The 20,720-nt window shown below is 33.8% G+C and overlaps 2 protein-coding genes across 2 annotated transcripts in view; one reads left to right on the forward strand and one right to left on the reverse strand.

The window, feature by feature from the left end:
• Positions 1-20,720, reverse strand: part of LOC145328400 (uncharacterized) — a 195,123-nt gene that overhangs the window by 86,023 nt on the left and 88,380 nt on the right. The window lies entirely within an intron of this gene.
• LOC145328401 (glutathione S-transferase 1-like) lies at positions 1,925-18,758 on the forward strand. Its single transcript, XM_080172039.1, has 10 exons — positions 1,925-2,062; positions 6,704-6,758; positions 7,147-7,215; positions 8,448-8,530; positions 9,150-9,212; positions 9,370-9,453; positions 10,247-10,295; positions 15,957-16,051; positions 16,987-17,040; positions 18,507-18,758. The coding sequence occupies exons 1-10, from the start codon at positions 2,006-2,008 to the stop codon at positions 18,558-18,560; spliced, it is 663 nt and encodes a 220-aa protein (XP_080028165.1). The 5' UTR covers positions 1,925-2,005; the 3' UTR covers positions 18,561-18,758.

Genomic DNA, 20,720 nt, shown 5'->3' on the forward strand with positions numbered 1-20,720 from the left:
TCCAAACAGATAGATAAATTCTGTTACTTTAAAAAAAAAAGATTTGTGTTAAAGTGCATGTTTTATTGGGAATTAAAATAAGTTCTTTAGTTTATGTTTTTTTTGAATATTTTATTTTATTTTTGTTCACACCTTAGCACAGAATTTGGTAATGAATGTATTTATATTTAAATTTCATGATTTTGTCTGCATTGAAAAACTAATTTCACAGGAGTGGCTATGGGAGAGCATTGTTATATAATTATTTTAATTAATTTCTTTTAAATTGCCAAATTTTGTTATCGTGTGGGCTCAAGTAGTTTAATTTAACATTTCAAGTTAAAACAAGAACATACCAAAACGACAAATGAAATGAGGCCTCTAAATTTTAAGTAGATAAATTTTAAAAGATAAATTCCACACTAAAGAAGTGGAGGAAAGTGGTAAAAGTCTCGAAAATGTATGTAGTTTTAATTATTAATTTAGGAGAAAAAAAGCCTAAGCAGGGAAAATTTGCATAACAACAGTCAGACAGAAGGATTTACAGATCTATAATACAAAGTAAAATAATGTCTGTCTGTTTTTCCGCCCTTTAGTCAGTTTTCTGTTCATACCCTAAAATCCTGTAAATTGTTAAGCTGAAGCTTACTTTCAGGGATTGTGTCTACTCGCCCTAAGGTGGTTTTTAGCTATTAGCTTCAGAGGGGCTGAGGGGTGTGACAACTCCTCCCGAAAAATTTGACAACGCATTCCTCTCACCCATTAAAAAACAATCAAAAAACTGTTTATAAGCTTTTACTATGTGTATACAGTAGTTTTAAATCTTATTTCTCAAAATTGTAACAAAAGTTTAAAATTTTTGTAATATTTTCTAATTATGATTTAGCAAAGCTTTTCAAAGAACATAAATATTCGATATTTTTCAATTGTTATTTTCATATCCCAGCCATTTCTATTTAATTGTTTATCATGAAATCTGACTGATTTTTGTGGTTTTTATTCATTCAAAAAAATAATTGGAGAAATATTGCGTTGTTACCAATGCAATGGTTTATTTTTCCTGCTTTTTAATATGTTTAGAAACTGTACATTTTAGATTTTTTTTCTTTGATATTTAAGAATACGTAATACAATAGCTTGAAAACGTAATATAATGCCATAAAAATCGATTTTTGCATTCATTTTTCATTGAAAAGGAAAGAAAAAAATATCTTAGTTTTTGTTCAAAGAAAGAGTTTTTTATTGTAATATATAATCTTATTCTCCTCAAAACAGTTAAAAACCTGCCCAAGATGTATACTGTGTAGGAAGATTTCCAGTTTAGTGGTTAGTGCAAATTTTTTTCCACACATAAAGATAAAGATTATTTTGCTAAAATGAAGAGAAAGCTTCACCGCCGTAAATGAGAAAGTAAAAAAACTAGCAGACTAATTTTAAAGAATGCAGAATTTTCAAAATGGGCAGAGAGTTGTAAACCAGTACAATTGTGTATCATTAAAATATCATCCTATTTTTAGATAACTAGTAGCTGCGCCTCTAACATCTGGGGGATTGGTAATATAAAAGCCAATTAGTGGCTAGCAAAATAGCCTAAAACTGTACTAAGACTTAAATCTGAAAATAAAATAGGCTAAAACTATCACAGGAACTATGTGAAGCCTACCTTAAATATAGAACCTAATCGTTTCAGTTGTTATTGAGATCTTAAGCTTCAGACAAAAAACCTTACCACTTTATACAATAGGAAGTAAGATAATTTGTCTTTCCGTCAAGATCTTGATAACCATTGACCGGGTTAAGTTTTCTAATTTTAAGTAGCTTGGAATTGACGTCCAGGAAAGGTTTTAGGCTGTTTTTTTTTAAATTTAGTTTAGTTTTAGTGTGGTTTTAAGGCTATTTTTCTGCTTCTTCCTCCCCCCCCCCCCCCCCTTTAATATATACGAGGGGCGACACCACTAGTAAACAAAAATTGTAAGGCCTTATAAGTGAAAACTAAAATTATTCTTTAAATTTCAGAATCTTGAAAATGCCTTCAATCGACATCTACGGAATGCCCCTGTCTGCTCCCTGCAGAATTGTGCAGGTAGGCCATTTAATTGTATAACCTTTGTCTTCAGGCCGTATTCTTTTTTATTTTATTAGCACGCACCCATTTTATGTTTTGTTCTGTGTATTGAAGGAAAACAAAATATAACAAAATTGTCGATCATGCGGCTGACGGGCAGCTAAGGCTTCAAAAACGACTGCTGCTGTCAAGTCTTGTTTAAAGATTATTAATACAGAGTTTTGATGGTCTTAATAACATTTGAATTAAAACGGATCATGGAAAGAAAACAAAGTCATTCATTAATTAGGACAGAAGTCACCTTCCTAGGAAAGGACATAAGTAGCTTCCCTTATGTGAGAATTTGTTAGATGAAGGGCATAACTTGTCTCCCTTAACAAAGATTTTGCAAGATGAAGGACATAAGAAGCCTCCCTTCACCACACAAAACCTAGCTTTTTGGTCCTTCACATAGCAAAATCTTGCATAAAATAGTTTATCTGTCCTTCACATAGCAAATTCTTGCAAAACATAGCATTTATGTCCTTCACATAGCAAATTCTTGCAAAACATAGCATTTATGTCCTTCCCATAGCAAATTCTTGCAAAACATAGCAAATTCTTGCAAAACATAGCATTTATGTCCTTCACATAGCAAATTCTTGTAAAACATAGCAAATACTTGCAAAACATAGCATTTATGTCCTTCACATAGCAAATTCTTGCAAAACATAGCAAATTCTTGCAAAACATAGCATTTATGTCCTTAACATAGCAAATTCTTGTAAAACATAGCAAATTCTTGCAAAACATAGCAAATTCTTGCAAAACATAGCATTTCTGTCCTTCACATAGCAAATTCTTGCAAAACATAGCAAATTCTTGGAAAACTTAGCATTTCTGTCCTTAACATAGCATTTTGGTCCTTCACATAGCAAAATCTCACAAAACATAGGTTTTTCTGACCTTTTTCTACCAGGAGATCAGAACTAAATCAGAACACACATAACAAGAGTTTTTACATAATACATTAAGATTATCAATTATGCATTTAACTCTGCATAAATTATGATAATTCATTATTATTCCCCCCCCCCCCTATTTAAAATTTACCCCTGCATAAATTATGATAATTTATGCTGAGTTAAATGTACTGTTTGAACTTCTATCTAACAGGATATGAGAACTTAATCAGAACACACATAACAAGAGTGTTTACATAGTACATTCAGATTAACAATTATTCAATTGGCCCCTTTTCAGTCCATCATATGACTTGGGAAGGAGTTTGAGGAGCATTTTATGCAGCCTAAATTCCACTATGCTATGCCACTTTTCCTAAAAGGCGTCATAGCTGGCCTCTTTTGTGTCCATCATATGACATCGGAGGTGGTGCCATGTAGGAAAAGTGGCATTGCATTCTTGGGAATTTAGACTGCATAAAATGCTCCTGAACCTCCTTCCCATGTCATATGATGGACTGAAAAGGGGCCAGCTATGACGCCTCTTAAGCCCTAGAATGCAATGCCACTTTTCCTACATGGCACCATAGCTGGCCTCTTATGTGTCACAACCTCCCATGTCATATGATGGACACAAAAGAGGCCAGCTATGACGCCTTTTAGGAAAAGTGGCATAGCATAGTGGTATTTAGGCTGCATAAAATGCTCCTCAACCTCCTTCCCATGTCATATGATGGACTGAAAAGGGGCCAATTGAATAATTGTTAATCTGAATGTATTTTTTAAACACTCTTGTTATGTGTGTTCTGATTAAGTTCTCATATCCTGTTAGATAGAAGTTCAAACAGTACATTTAACTCAGCATAAATTATCATAATTTATGCAGGGGTAAATTTCAAATAGGGGGGGGGGGGAGGGGTAATAATAATGAATTATCATAATTTATGCAGAGTTAAATGCATAATTGATAATCTTAATGTATTATGTAAAAACTCTTGTTATGTGTGTTCTGATTTAGTTCTGATCTCCTGGTAGAAAAAGGTCAGAAAAACCTATGTTTTTTGAGATTTTGCTATGTGAAGGACCAAAATGCTATGTTAAGGACAGAAATGCTAAGTTTTCCAAGAATTTGCTATGTTTTGCAAGAATTTGCTATGTAAAGAACAGAAATGCTATGTTTTGCAAGAATTTGCTATGTTTTGCAAGAATTTGCTATGTGAAGGACATAAATGCTATGTTTTGCAAGAATTTGCTATGTTTTGCAAGAATTTGCTATGTGAAGGACATAAATGCTATGTTTTGCAAGAATTTGCTATGTTTTGCAAGAATTTGCTATGTTTTGCAAGAATTTGCTATGTTTTGCAAGAATTTGCTATGTTTTGCAAGAATTTGCTATGTGAAGGACATAAATGCTATGTTTTGCAAGAATTTGCTATGTTTTGCAAGAATTTGCTATGTGAAGGACATAAATGCTATGTTTTGCAAGAATTTGCTATGTTTTGCAAGAATTTGCTATGTTTTGCAAGAATTTGCTATGTGAATGACAGAAATGCTATGTTTTGTGAGGTTTTGCTATGTGAAGGACAGAAAAGCTAAGTTTTGCAACTTAAAGGACATAAGCAGCCTTCCTAATGTAAGAATTTGTCAGACAAAGGACATAAGTCACCTCCCTTAAGTTAGATTTTGTTAGATGAAGGACATAAGTAGCCTTCCTTAGACCAATTTCCAGTGACTTCTGTCCTAATTAGGAATGACTTTGTTTTCTTTCCATGATCCATTAAAACTACCAAGCTATTATTGCTTGATTCACTTTTACAAGAGACAAAATTAATTGAAAAGGATTGCTAAAATCGAAATATTTTCATATTTTAGAAAAGTGTTTTTTTTAAATATGTTGAAAAACATTCTAACTTAAAAAAATGGATTAAAACTGCCTAACTAAGTACATTTTTTCCTTCTATTAAACTCCTACAATCACGAAATATAATCTTATGATTTATTCAAAAATGGTTTCATGTTTTATACAGTACAAAATTTAAATAAAATATAATCTTTACTTCATCACCAAATTCTAAATTGTTTAATCTTTTGTCGTCAGTTGTATGGCCCTTGGGACCTTCAAAACAGGGGTCTCCTAAAAGTTTGTCTGTGTGTGTGTCTGTCCATCCGTGTGTAACTAGTTTGGTTCAGCATTTCTTGGCCGAAGTTCTGTACATAATTTGATGCTTATTTGTCAAAGTAGTAGGTTCTGTATGATTGTTTATGAGTTTTGCTTATCTTTGTTATTTTCACCAGATTTACAACTATTTTCGTCTAGCTTTTAAATGTTGATTGGACGTCAACAAGTGGGGTTTAGAAGAATTTCAACTAGTGACAAAAAAAGCATGAAGCCTGCTTTTCCAAATTTTTGCACCTCTATCGTTACTAATATTTCAAATGTTTGTACTGTACTAAAGTGGAACCATTTTCTAATATCTACCATTTTTTGTATAATGTACTTTTGAAAATACAAAAATCTGCACTTTTAAATTCTCTTGTATCTTGCATGTTTAAATCTTTTTAAAAATTAGTTTAAATGAGAAAATTAAATCACATTGCGAATTTTTTAGATTAACTTATTACGTTGTCATACTCTAAATGACAAAATGACAAAAAAGTTTAATTACTTCACAAAGTAGAATTTAGACAATCCTTATTTAAAAGTAACACCTTGTCCGTCTGTACCTCGAAGGATCTCGCTAACCGGCGAACTGTTATGACTCCATTACAGTGTATCTTCTCATAGGTCCTTGGAAGTTTTATAACTATTTGAGGATAGGGTAGAACCACCCTCTTAATTGCTCTCCCCCTACCCCAATTTTTTAAAACTTGTTTCTTTTAAAACAAAATTTTTAGCCAGATGCCTCTAGGGGCGAAGCCACTAGTAATACAGATCAATAATCTTTAAAGTCTGCATAAACTGAATTTGTATTTATTCAAATGAAGAAGTGGCATAAGTTAGAAAGGTTAAATGGATGGCAAAAAGTAATAACCAGACTATCAAAAGATTCTAGAGTAAATTCGCTGCTAATTTTCAAGTGTTTTGGCAATATATTAGGTATTCTTGGAGAAGTTCTTATTTTTGCCCAATTAGTTTGAATTTTAATATACTTTAGAGAAATGATTCTATTTAATTACTGACTATCTGTTTGTCTGTCATTTATTTTCTCATCTGCTATTAAAGTTAGATGTGTTCTCTACTCTAAAACTGTTATATTTTTTGTCCGGAAATTCCTGATTTAATTTGGGTACCTTCCAAAATCTCTGAAATTTTGTACCTCCTCCTGTGGTTCTGAATGTTTGGGCTAAACCCTTATGTTTTTATCATTTTATATTTATATCCTTCATTTTTAGTAATGAATGCTGTCCTGTCCAATTTGTGAAATATAATCTTGTAGGTTTTTAACTGGAATATAAATATTTTTATATAAGATCACAACAATAACAGCTCAAGGCAAAAAACTTCGTAGAATATTATTTTTAAAATATCTTTAAAAAATAAAAGGTTTTTTTGATGTTTTGAGGTTTTCTTAGGTACTGGTTAGTCCCGATGGGTTACGACACCACATGATTAAGCCAGGTAGCCTCCCGGTTAAATTGAAAAAATAATCTAAGGGGTTTCAGTGCTCGACAGACACTTTGAGGGAAAGTACCAAATAAAATGTAATGTTTTGTTTAGATGACCGCTGAATGTTTGGGAGTGGAGTACAACTTTAAGCTTACGGACCTCATGAAGGAAACTTTTTCATTAAATACTTATAGAAAAGTATCAGGATATATGTCTGTCTGCCTGCCTGCCTGTACCGAAGTATCTTGCTAACCACAGAACCGATATGGTTCTTGTTTTTTATGTAGCTTTTCATATTGTCTTGGAAGTTGTATATTTATTTTTGGGGAAGGGTACCACCACCCTCTTAATAGAAGTCGCCCTTAGAAAAATAGTTCAACCCCCCCCCCCCCCTAATTATATTTTAATCTCTTTTTAAAACTAAAATATGGCTGTTGAAATCAACTCCCTCTCACCTTAATTACTGCTAGAGGCCTCTGAGGGCGTAGGGCATATTATAGTCTATTCTGCCCCAATGTGCAAGGAGTATTTTATGAAAAAAGAGATGTAACCGTAGGGCGAGCACATGACCCCTGAATTCTTGAAGATGAATCCTGAGCATAATATTCCAACTGTTGTCGATGGTGGGTTCAATTTTAATTTTCAAATGCCGTCTAGTCCGTCAGTCTAGCTTTGCTTACTTCATAAAGGCGAGGTTGCATTATGTATATATTCGCTGATACGCCTCTAGAGGCCTTCAGGAACACTTGAATGAATCTAGGTTGAGGAAGTCGACCCTTTACTTTCTATTTTTTACTAAAAATAAAAATTAGGTTTATTAAAAACTTTCTCTGGACCTATAAGAAGCTTCACTGTAAAAAAGAGCCATATAGTTTCAGTGGTTAGAGAAATCCTTTGCTAAAAACAAATAAGCTTACTACTTTCTGTAACACTAGCGGCTACGCCCCTAAAAGCCTCTAGGGGCACTTAAGTTAGGAGGGGGAAAAGTCGATCTCATCCCATATTAAATTTGAGTTTCAAAAGAATAAAAAAAAATATTTTTTGGGGTAGGGGGGTGAAGACACCCTCCCTAAAAATAGTGTAAAACCTTCCCATTACCTATAAGAAGCTTCACTGTAAAGGAGAACAATATCGGTTCAGCTGTTAGCGAGATCCTTCGGGACAGACAAAAAACGCTTACTACTTTATATAATAGGAAGATCATTAAAAGAATGTGGTTACCTATCATCAATAATACAAAGTAGAATGATGTCTGTCTGACTGTCCGTCTGTCTGTTTGTCCGTCCGTCCGTCCCTTACGATCTCGGTAACCACTGAACCGATCGGATTCTACTCTTCAGGGAATATACCTACTGGTCCTGTGGTGGTTTTATGCTATTTTCTTAGGGGGTGGGACACCCTCAACCCCCAAAAAACAACCCCCCCCCCCCATTTTTTTTGTAGAGGATTACCTTGGTCCTTTTATTTTATTATTTTTTTTGTAGAAGATTTCCTTGGTCCTTTTACGAATTTCGCCAAAATTCTTTTTTTTTAATTACCTCTTAGGGCAAAGCCCCTAAAGGCTAGTGTTAAAAATATAATAATTAAGGGGATCTGAACATGAATGAGTCTCATGCCCTGGCTACCTTCCTGGTTAATAAAAATACTAATTAAGGGGATCTGAACATGAATGGGTCTTGTGCCGTGGCTACCTACTTGGTTAATAAATATTATGATTATAGGGGATCTGAACATGAATGGGTCTTGTGCCGTGGCTACCTACTTGGTTAATAAATATTATGATTATAGGGGATCTGAACATGAATGGGTCTTGTGCCGTGGCTACCTACTTGGTTAATAAATATTATGATTATAGGGGATCTGAACATGAATGAGTCTCGTGCCGTGGCTACCTACTTGGTTAACAAGTATGCTGAGGATGACAAACTTTATCCTAAGGTCAGAGTTTCAAAATTTTCAATAATTAGGTATTTGTTTGATATTTTTTTTAGTGAACATTCCCTATGTCAAAAAGAATTTAGTATATAATTCACTTGGTCTGCTGGTCTGTCGGCCATGCTACAAAAGACCAATACATATCTTATGCCAAAGTTTTGTTATTTTATATTTATTTTTTATGACTTCATACCTGCTTTATAACTCTGTCCGTTTGTCAATCCACAATTTTTTTTGCTGCTTATGGATGTTATTATCCTTGTTTATTTAGACTTCACATACAAAATGGTATTTATCCAAATATTATTTTTATTGATTTAAACTGAATATAATGTTTCTTATGCCTAAATAGTAGAATATTTCCGGAACTGTTATAATCAAAGTAATGTAAATATTTGTCATTTAAAGGATGCCTGCAAGAAATCCACCGCTCTACCTGCTGAAAGACTGCCACAAGAAGACCCAATACCCCAAAATTGAAGTCTTCAGCTTCAATAACAAAAAAGTTATAGGCAACTAAACGGTACAAATTTTGGGTATTAGGTCTTCTTGTGGCAGTCTTTCTGCAGGAATAGTGGTGTATTTCATGCAGGCTTCCTTTAATTTTTGGTACTGTTATTAGGATGCTACTCTGAGATACAAGGTTGACAAACTTCTCTACTTCGATATGGGAGTCCTTTACAAGGTAAAAAGAAATATATTTCCAGTCTGGCTTTCAAACTGATTGATTTCTGCTGGTTTAGAACCAGTTCTCAGCAATACTGAAAAATCATATATCGCAATGTATTAGAGACAATTTTTCATCATAAAATCAATACCAGTTTTGATATAATAATGTTTAGGCATTTGGAGATGTTGCCTACCCCAAGATGATGCCCACCTATGGCCCTCCTGCTGATGAGAAGAAACATGACCGCCTCAAGGAGGTATATCCGCCAGTGGCCACTTCAATTTTTTCTCTCCATAATTTGGAACTAATAAATAATGGTTTAGGCATAGACGTCAAAGTGGGGGGGTAAAGGGGTGATAACCCCCCCCCCCCCCCAAACGAATTTGGGGTGCCGTAGGCACCCTCAAATTTTTTTTTCATTTTACCCCCCCAAAATAAAAAGCTTGGACGCCCCTGGGTTTAGGTGCTGTTTACGGTTTAATATTCCCGGGATAGATTGCCTCCAAGGCTAAACGGCTACCCTTATTTATCATGTTTGCTGGAAATTTCATCAGACAAAAGACGGCCTACAAATAATCTGGAATAGCAATTACTCAATAATGCATAGTTATCTCGCAGCGCACACAAATGCGCGAACAAGTCTTCTTTCTCGCTTGTTTTCTTCAGTCTGGCTTTCTTTGTGAATCATTGGATCTCGACCTATTCCAGATCATTTATTGGCTTCTTATGTCGTTAATAACTATATTCGGGCATAACATGTACGTTAAGCCGTTTGAAAGCTAGCAGTCTTCTAAAAGTTAATAGATTTTTTAGCGATAATCGATCCCAGGAACATTTAACTGCGAACTGTACCAAATCCCAAGTAATCGCTCATATTTCCCAAAAAATAACAAAATCTTCAGGGAATTATTTAATTATTTATAGTTTGGTTATGAACAGTTGACCTCGGATATGTAAATTAAAAAAAAAATAGGCTTTCGCAGCGAGCAATAAAGGGATTATTGCATTTTCAAAATAGAAGTTGAGACAATTTGATTATATTTCTCTAGGTTCTTGGGTGGTTGAACAACTATGTCTCTGGTGGCAAGTTTGCTGCAGGTAATTTATTATTATGGTGGTTTCGCTCTCTTTTATTTTGCCTGAGTTTTGTCCTTGTTTAAAGAAATATAATTTCTTAATCCTTGTACTAAAGTAACAGGATGTATGTCTGTTTGTTTGTTAGTACCAAAGGATCTTGCTAACCTCTTAACCGATATGTTTATTTTTTAAAATCTAGCTCACACAGGTCATGGCAAGGTTTATAACTATTTTGGGGGAAGGTAACACCCGTTTTTTAAACTGAAATAAAAGATGGGGAGGGGGAGAGAATTCAATCCTCCACCAAATCAAATACCCCTAGAGGCTTCTAGGGGCGTAACGGTTAATTGATTATTATAGTGGCTGCGCTCTAATGAATTTGGCCTGACAAGATATTTTATAGAAATATTAAGATTTCTTAATTAATGTATTTATGGTTTAAGGTGTTAAAGATAATTAAGTTTTACTAAGGCTTCCCTGAAAAGCCTTCATTCATATCTAAAAAAATATAAAATATTAGCAATTGGGGCCCTATGTTCTTAAAATCAAAACAAGTTTAGAATTTCTTATTTAGACAAATTTGAGTAAATATGAACAAATTTTAGTTTAATTTTAGTAAAATTACAATGACTGTTAAGCAGAGCAGATATTTTAAATGCATTTATACTCGTCTTTCTGTTATTTATCGCATCTTATTCCCCGGATGGTAAAAATTGAAAATTATAAGAGTAATTCCAGTTTTGTTAGACCTGTAAGGGAAGTCAATTCACACAGGGGCGCCGCCAGCGGCACTTTCTTTTCTAGGGGCGATTTCTCTTGGGAGTGTGGTGGTACCATTTTCCATAACACCTATAAAATCTTCCTAGGGCATATGAGAAGCTAAATTACAAAGGAGAACCATATCGGTTTAGCGGTTAGAAAGATATTTGGTACAGACATACATACACACAGAAAGTCTCATACCCTGTTTCTTTATTATAAGGATACTTTCAAAAAGCTATGCTACCAATGGAAACTTCAGTGTCTTTGTGTAATTTTAAGGTTCTTAAACTTGAGATTTAAATAAATTGTTCTAAGAAATATAATAAAATGAAAAGTCATGTAAATAAAATTATTTGCATTATTATATCTAAAATGCACAATATTATTTTTATAAAAATAAAAAAAACCGTATAGCTGTACAATTTTAACATGATTGATCTTGGACAAAGTAGCACCCGGACAAAGTAGCCTCCACAGTTAATAAAGGTCATGGCCGCAGCGCTCGGCTCCCTGGCCTTTCTAGCCGAGGGTGCTCGGCCCCCTTGCCTATAACCTAACCTAACCCAACCTAAAAATTTCAAAAACAATGTTAAAAATTGTAAAGGCAATATTAAAACTTGTAAAAATCTACCAATCACTTTTTGTAAAATCCACGAAATTCTAAACTATCTATGTATTAACAGTTGAATATATTTATCTTAAATAAATGTCCTCCTGAGGATAACATAGGTTAGGTTAGGTTATAGGCTAGCGGGCCGAGCGCTGCGGCCATGACCTTTATTAACAGTGTAGACTACTTTCCTTAGGAGGTTACTTTTCTTAAGTAAATGTCCGGAGGCTACTTTGTCCAAGATCCGTTTTATACCTTGCTATATTTGTTAACAGTACTTTATCTTTAAATCATTTCAATGGTGATCTAAACCACCCCGCGCGAAATTTCAGCCAATCACAGCGGCGCATTTTCAAAATGCGCCGCTGTGATTGGCTGAAATTTCGCACGGGGTGGTTTAGATCACCACTGAAATGATTTAAAGATCAAGCTCAGGATGACAACATCCATAAATACGAAGCTCTGAAACGGTAGGACAAACTAACATTTACACTTGTAGAGTATCAGAATTGTTTAAAATTGACGTACAGGCATTCTGGCAAAGATTATGGAGAGTTGCTACGCTTTCTATATCGTACCTTAGTACTACTATACAGGTACACTATGCTAAGTTTAAAATCGATAGGAAAATTCTAACATGCCTAAATTAGCGATAAAGCTATCGGTTACAAACGGACGGACCGACCATAATTATAGAAAAATTAAAATAAAGAATTCTTTAAAGTAACTATTTAAGAACGAGAGAAAGAGTTTTGTCGAAATTAATATCAAATGCTATGTTTAGTTCAAAGTGTAAAAAATACGACAATATCATATGAGCAGCTGATACTAACAACGAAATTATTTTTTTTAATCACGAAACCTAAGTGTAAATTTGAGCTGTCGTTGGGGGGGGGGGGGGGGCACTTGGTAAAGTTTTAGATTAATTTCGCTTGTTGGTTATACCTTATTGTTCATGTCATATTAGGCTCGTCGGATTAGCATCAAATTTAAGATGTAAAAAATAAGATTATTTTATACGGTTAATTATAGAGATTTTACAATTTTTCTTTGGAAAAAATATTTATCAATAGGTAACAATTTGAATTAATATATTATTTCTTTACTCTGATAAGTAATAACGTAGCTGAATAACACAACGAGAGACCCCATTTACCCTCTTTACCAAATCTCCTCTTACTGAATGAAAACTGACCAATAAATGAGGCCCAGAAGCAGGGGCGTCCAAGCTTTTTTTTTTGGGGGGGGTAAAAAATTTTAGGGGGGGGGTAATTCGTGTTTGGGGGGGGTAAAATGGCGCGCGAAGCGCGCCGAAATTTTTTTTACCCCCCCCAAAATTTTTACCCCGGGGGTAAAATTTGATTGGGGGGGGTAATTACCCCCCCTAAAGTCTGTTGGGGGGTGTAAATACTCCCCCCAAATCTGTTGGGGGGGGGTAATTACCCCCCCCAAACTAATTTACCCCGGGGGTAAAATTTTTGGGGGGGGTAATTTAATTATGTAAAAAAAGCACCTACCTAATCTATTAAGTTAATAAGTACTATCCTATAACATAAAGTAGTAAGTAAGGTTTATTTGACTATAGCTTCAGATTTCATTACTTTTAATACTGAGTTCTCCTTTTTAGGAAAGCTTCACATAGATCCCATGATGGTTCCACACTATTATAGGTCAATCCTTTGAGTTGTTTTAGGCTATTTTTCTCCTCCCTTTTTACCCTTTAGAAAACACGAGTTCTTAGATGCTAAGGGCGCCACTACTATTCAAATATATAGTAGTATCTCATTCTTAAGAACATAAAAATACAATAATTAACTCACTAACCAATGAACCAATATGATTATACTTTAAAGTGAAGCGTCTTATAGGTCCTGGTAAGTTTTATAACTAGTTTTGAGACACCCTGACATCCTCCCAAAAGAAATCGCCTATAGAAATTCTTTTTCATTATTTAATGTAATTTATTCATTTAGTTAGGTATCTATTTTATGAAATCTTCAGTGCTTTACGATTACATCATAGATCCCCAGGATGGTTTTAGCCCTTATAAAGGCCCAAGCAAATAAAACATGATTAAATTTTTTGTTATCATGGTTAAGAACTGTTTTAACTGGTTGGACTATATTGGGGTATAGTCCCTTTTGTGGCAACGCTCTTTAAGGGGCGTTTCTTCGTTTTTTTTCACACAAGCTTCTCTCCTATTTCTAGCCCCTGCGAGGGGCCAATTGCTTAACCATGTGGGGCAATCACCTAAACCAATATAACCTATCCTAAAATAAACTATCAAAAGCCATTTAGGATATACTTTTCATTAACTATTAGGAGACCAAACGAGGAACATAAAATATATTACACCTCAAGGCTCGAGTCACACTATGACCCCAAAAAAAAATTTTCAGTAAAATTTTTTTTAAGAACATTCAATTTGGGGGGGGTAATACCCCCCCCCCAAAATTTTTTTTTAAAGAACATTTATTTTGGGGGGGGTATTGTTCACAAAATTTTGGGGGTGCCTACGGCACCCCCAAAATCGTTTGGGGATGCCAAATGGCCCATTACCCCCCCCCCTTGGACGCCTATGCCCAGAAGAGCAACCTAAATTGACTAGAAATATTCCCCTGTCAATATATTTACATATTTTTTTCCTAATTAATAGGAACCAAGTAAAAATTATGTAGGTTTCTTATCAAATGCAGAGAGAGACGGGACAACGGGCTGTTTATTCCACTAGTCTCCAAAGTTTTATAAAAACGTTGGCTAAAAAACTTAGGGGACTTTACTCTTAAGTGAATTTTGATTGGTTAATACATTACGTAGAGTGTTGATACGTTTTAACCACTAATTTAATTTTTGTTTCATCATTGGGGGAGTACATCAATTTATCAGCCATTTTCTTATCCCTTTTGATCCCATAATCAAATGCCTGTTTTGTGAAAACTCTTTTAATTATTTTGAAATATCTAAATATACCACTATTTTAATGTGGGTGTTAAATAAAGCAAATTTTATTCAATTTTAGCACAATCTTGAATTTTTTTATGAAGCTATTAAATAAACAAGAGTACTTGAGACTGTTTATTTAAATTGATTTAATTTCAAGTGTTTTCGGCTGATTTGAAGATGCATGAAAAACCTTAGAATAATCCTTTTTAAAGTTCTATAAAACCGTGGTTTCTAAAAGTTTTTAAGTGCCATTTTTTCGTCTTAAGGCATTAGAAATAATTAACCATTGTTACGTTTTTTAGTTGCATATTATTTAATGCATAATATAAGCGACGAATTTTTGTAAGGTGATAGAATTTCTCCATACAAAGCTTATTATATTATCTGACTTGAAAAAAGACTGACATTGAACTTTCTTGATAATAATATGGCCGCATTGTGTCTATTGGTCCAATTAAGAGATTGAAGATCTATACTTTGTTTATTTTTTGTTGTTATTCCAGTTGTCCCCAACCTTTTATTATACCTAAGGTTTCTTATTCGTTAGGTAGCTTATTAACTTTAGGGACTTGTATTGAAATTTGATTGGTTGGAATTGGATCATTAAGTTGAGTGTCCTAACATTACAGCCATTAAATGTAATCAACAGTATAGGGTAATTTTATGTATTATCATTGGGAATGCACATGAATTTATCGGCCCCCTAACTTAACCCTTTAGATCCCTGATATTTATTGCAATTAGAAATCACTAATAATAACTATGAAAATAGCTTACGTAATAAAAATGTAAAAATCTGAAAAACTTTCCTTCTACTTATTTTTGCAAATCATATTTATGATGACTAAAACGTCTATGAGCTAAACGAAAAACACAATCTATATTATGTTAAAATTATGTAATATTTTTTTTCAATTAAATATTAAGTTCGTACCTTTACATACTTTGAAACCTTACGTCCATTAGTTAATGGAGAAAACAAGAAACTCATGAATTTAAATCATGAAAAACAAAAAAGAATGAATGGAAAAACTACTTTTCTGTTTTTTTTTTATATCTATCTATACATTGGGATGTCCATCAATTTATCCATGTAAATCCCTGGGTCAAATATACTTTACAGTCCAATATCCCCTACCTCTCTGAAGATTTCTGTAATGTCTTACAATGTGGAACAGTGTATTAATAACAGGCTTATACCAACAACGAAATTAATTCGAAAAAAATCACGAAACCTATACGCTATTTGGGGGGCCTATTTGAAAAACATAAAATGTACGACCTTTTTGTCTGCCCCCCAAATATTATTTTAGATTTATTTCGCTTGTTGGTTATACCTTATAGGGATTAATAACATAATATTGAAGGTACTGATGACATGACCGTGGCCGATATCGCCCTTGTGGCCACCTTCTCCACCATCAAGGCCTGTGAGGGAGTCACTGACCTGTCCAGCTATGAGGTGGGTTACAAGCTTCTATTTGATTATACTATCCTATCATGTGAAGTAGTAAGCTTTATTTTGTCTGTAACGAAGGACCTCTCTAACCGCTGAACCTATATGGTTCTCCTTTACAGTGAATCTTCTGATAGGCCCATTGAAGGTTTTTTACTATTTTGGGGGAGGGTATCTCCACACTCTCTGTAAAATATTACTTCCACGCCCCATGGTCCCACCTTAGGTGCCCCTAGAGGCTTCTAGGGCGGCGTAGCTGCTCGTGATCTAATAATTCCAAAGCATTAAGTAAATATAAATTTAAAGTTAGAAATAATAATAGGGGAGGGGGGATTTGAGTACGCCTGTTTTTCTCAAAGATTCAAAGTTTAATTATACCTAAAAATGAATATCATTATAAATGGATATATTATTACTTGGAAATACGCAGCGGGCTAAAGTAACTTTGTCCCTCTTCAACCTCTGTACCCCATCCCTATACTAGCTAAACGAACTAACCAAGCTAAAATGACTAAAATTTTTGAACTGTCATATCTACGTATATTCTACCAGGGGCATCAAAGGTTTTTATTTTGGGAGGTATTATGTCGCGCGAAGCGCGCCGCATTTTTTTACCCCCCAAAATTTTTACCTGGGGGGGGGTGTAATTACCCCCCCTGAAATCTGTTGGCGCTAAAATTTATTTTGATAGGGATTTTTTATTTTGGGGGGGTAAATACTCTCTCCATAATGGTTGGGGGTGCCTACGGCACCCCTAAGGTAGGGGTAACTTTTAAATGGGGGGGGGGGGGGGGTAAAATAAAAATTATTTTGGGGGTGCCGTATGCCAAAGTTTTGGGATAATCGCCTCTACCCTCCCCCCCTTGGACGTCCTTGTAATAATTCTACATCCATTTAATGATATGAGCAAAAATTTGCATTTATTATTTTTATTAATTTAGGATATTGAGAAATGGTTGACCAAATGCCAGGGACTCATTCCTAATTACGAGAAGGTATTACTATTCTATCCTTATGATCAAGAAACAGGATGTTTCTGTGTATGGGAGGATCTCGCATACCGCTATACCGATATGGATCTCCTTTACAGGGTAGCTTCTCGTAGGTCCCGGGAAGGATTATAAAAATTTTGGGTGGGGTTATAACCCTCCATCAAAAAAATTCGATAGGGATTGTACTTTTTCATTTTGACATTATGAATTAATTTCAAGAAAGGGGGGGGGGGTAACATTTATTCTTTTCTATCGTAGAAGTATGTGTTCTAAGCCTTTAAAACGGGAGTAGAATGCTGAAATTTGGAATTGCAGTTGCTTTAATGGGGTACAATGTGGAACTGTAATTACGGCGGCCGGGTGAACCGCCGCTCCCACTAAAAGCCGCCAAACTTAATTTTTAATTTCTCTATTATTTGGATCATGAAAAAAAACGAAGTAGCAGGTTTCGTCGTATTTTCACAATAGCTTTTCTCCTATTTCTAGCACCTGCGGCGGGTCTCAACCCTGCGGGGCCAATTTATTAAGCCTTTAGGACTAACATTAACCTAACCCAACCTAAAATAACCTATCAAAAGCTACTGTGAAAAAACGACGAAGCCCTCTACTTCGTTTTCTTTCCATGAACCATTATTATTTGTTTAAGTAGTTTGAGTTTCCATGAAGGTTGATTATTAAGATATATAAGTTGGAAAGAATTTTAATGTTAGAGGGAGATTTGAAATCTGCATCAAATTTTAAGGATTTTTTTTTATAAAATTCGTTTTTTAAATAATTTTTTATCTAAAAGCGGAAATACAATTAAAGTTAATTAATCTTGACATCTGTGATTGGTGGATTGAAAATTATCTGCGCTCTGATTGGAGAAGCTTAAGTGTCGCACATCATTCAACCAATTAGAGCGCAGGTAGTTTCTAATCCACCTATCCTATTGGTCAAAATTAATTAACTTAAATTGTATATCCGCTTTTAGATAAAGAATTATACAAAAAAACTAATTTTATAAAAAATCCAAGGGTTTCGGATCCGCATTGATTTTTTGTGGATCCGGATCCTCCAAATTTGGTCAGTGCGGATCCGGATCCGGTTCCGGATCCTTGACAATAAAAATAAAATCACCAAATTTTTCAAAAATATTTATTCTTTAATTCGAAGTCAAAAATACTTTTAATTTTCAAGTCTGACTCTAAACCTTAAAAATTGGCTCTCATCAAGAGAATGTCTGAGATTTTTTATAAATTTAGGTAGATTTTTCCATTTTTTCCACATTTTTTTTGAGTCCAAGGATCCGGATCCGCATTTTTTTGCGGATCCGGATCCTTGGACTCAAAAATATGCGGATCCTTGCGGATCCGGATCCGAAACCCTGAAAAATCCTTAAAACTTTATGCAGATTTCAAATCTCCCTCGAACAATTCCTTCCAACTTATATATCCTATTGATTATTATAATTTTGTATATATTCTTAGGCAAACGGAGAAGGGGCTACTGCTTTCGGAGGATGGTACAAATCCGCTGCTTAAATTTTCAAATAAATTTTCCTTATTATAAAAATTTTATTTCATTACTTTTATCAATTAAAGTTTTTGAAAGATTATATGTTTTTAATCCTATACCTTCATTTTATTTTAATCTCACAATTATATATTCTTAAAGTAATTAATTCTATTTTTATGTATTTTTCATGTAATACTTTTAATTCAATAAATGCATTTAAATAATGTTCTATATACTATAATTTTTTCAAGCAATCTATATATGATTACTTGGATGTTACACCAGATTTCTATGTACTCTAATAAAGTAATACCCCCAGCTGGCTAAAATAACGATAATCTCTATCCGACCCATTTACCACATCTACTTCTCTCCTATTGACCGACCAATAAATAAGGTCCATAATAGCAATTCAAAGAGACAAAAATTTTGCCCTGTTGATAATACAATATTTAAGTATTCTGTACAAGAATGATTAAACGTACTCCATTTGTAGCGAGGCTTTGAAGTATAAGTATAAATAGCTTTGTAGGTGTAAGAACAAAGTGACATTTCAGATGAGATAAATATTATCATACAAAATCAAACAGTAAATTTTTTAAAGCAAAGCATTTAATATGTATGGTCTCTCCGTCCTTCCCTTACTTATGACTATAAAAATAACAGGATGTCTCTTTGTCTGTGTGTAGCTCACTATCTTGCTAGCCGATCCACTGTTCCAGAGAAAATAACTATTTGTAGGGATGGTAATCTAACCCTCCCACGAAAAATCGTCCCCGGGCAAACATACCCCCGCCCTCCCGAGGTATTTTATTTTTTCCTTTTTTAAAATAAAAATTGAATGGTCGACTTACCCCCAACACATCCGTCAAGTGCCACTAATAAATTATGTTAAGTCAGAGGACGTGATTCAGCAAATTAATTCAATTCTAAATTGCTTATAATTTGAATACATAAGACGCGTAATGTTGGCGTTAAACTTATTTTGTTCTGTAACTATAAAGGGAAGTGAATGGAAATGAAGGAAGTGGGTTGAAGGAAAATTTTCACTTATAATTTGTTTATCAGAATCCCTTGTTCATGCATGTACTATTATAATCACTAAAATAAAGCTATAATTGGATAAACAAAAAAATCTGATGGTAAAAAATACATTTTTGACATTGACAGTGTATGTAATGTACCTATACATACACTGTTTTTGCTATTGACGAAAATAAGCAAAAAAACTTACTATTGACAATGGAGTAAAAATAACCGCAACAAAAAGTTGATTTAAGTGTTACACTTAAATAAAAAATAACGTTAACATTTAACAGAGAAGGAGGCGAATCATAAGAATTGTCCTATCGATTACAAACTTTGGATGATGATTCCTTTAACAGTTACAATTTAGAAAGCGTAGCAACTCTATAATCGTTATCATGAAAATATGTACGTCCATTTAAAACATGCTGATTTTTTGGACACCTTTTTGTATGATATAATCATCCTATTTATCTAATTTTTGGAACAATGATTCCTATGACCACAAATAACAAGATACATTATTTTGACCTAAAAATGTCCTTTTGACACTCTACAAATGTTCATGTTCGCTTGTTCTATCGTTTATTTTCAGAGCTTTGCTTTATGGACGTTGTCACATTTTAATAACCTTTTTTTAAAAACAGCTACGTTTTTACTTTTTGATAATAAATATGTAATGATCTATACATAGAAAAGAAGTTTTTAAACCTTGAATTTGTAAAAAAAAAGTCAACATTAAGAACGGAACTGCAAATATTACAATGAAACAAAGAATATTCAGCGATTCATAAAATAATGGATTTAGATTATAATATACATGGATAATATGACAAGAGAAAAATTGTCGTCAATTAAGGTTGCTAACATGGAACTCATTTATTGACCAGTTCCTTCATCTAGTGGTAGGGGATTGAATAGGGGTATGGATATTTTTGCCCACTGCGAAATTCACTTTATTAGGGAATATGAAAATCTGATGTAATATCCAAGTAATAATGTATCCATTAATAAAATATATTTTTTGATTTATTATGTTTAAACTGCATTTGAAAGTAATATTTTAAAATATGTTGTGTTTTATTGCTTGGTCTTAGCAAGTGTGTTCTAAAGATAATGGCTTTCCCCACCCTGTATGAAATTATTGTGAATGTAGCATG

This window comes from Acartia tonsa, chromosome 9, assembly GCF_053477335.1.
Source record: "Acartia tonsa isolate MP-2025a chromosome 9, ASM5347733v1, whole genome shotgun sequence".
NCBI classification, from domain to species: Eukaryota; Metazoa; Arthropoda; class Copepoda; order Calanoida; family Acartiidae; genus Acartia; species Acartia tonsa.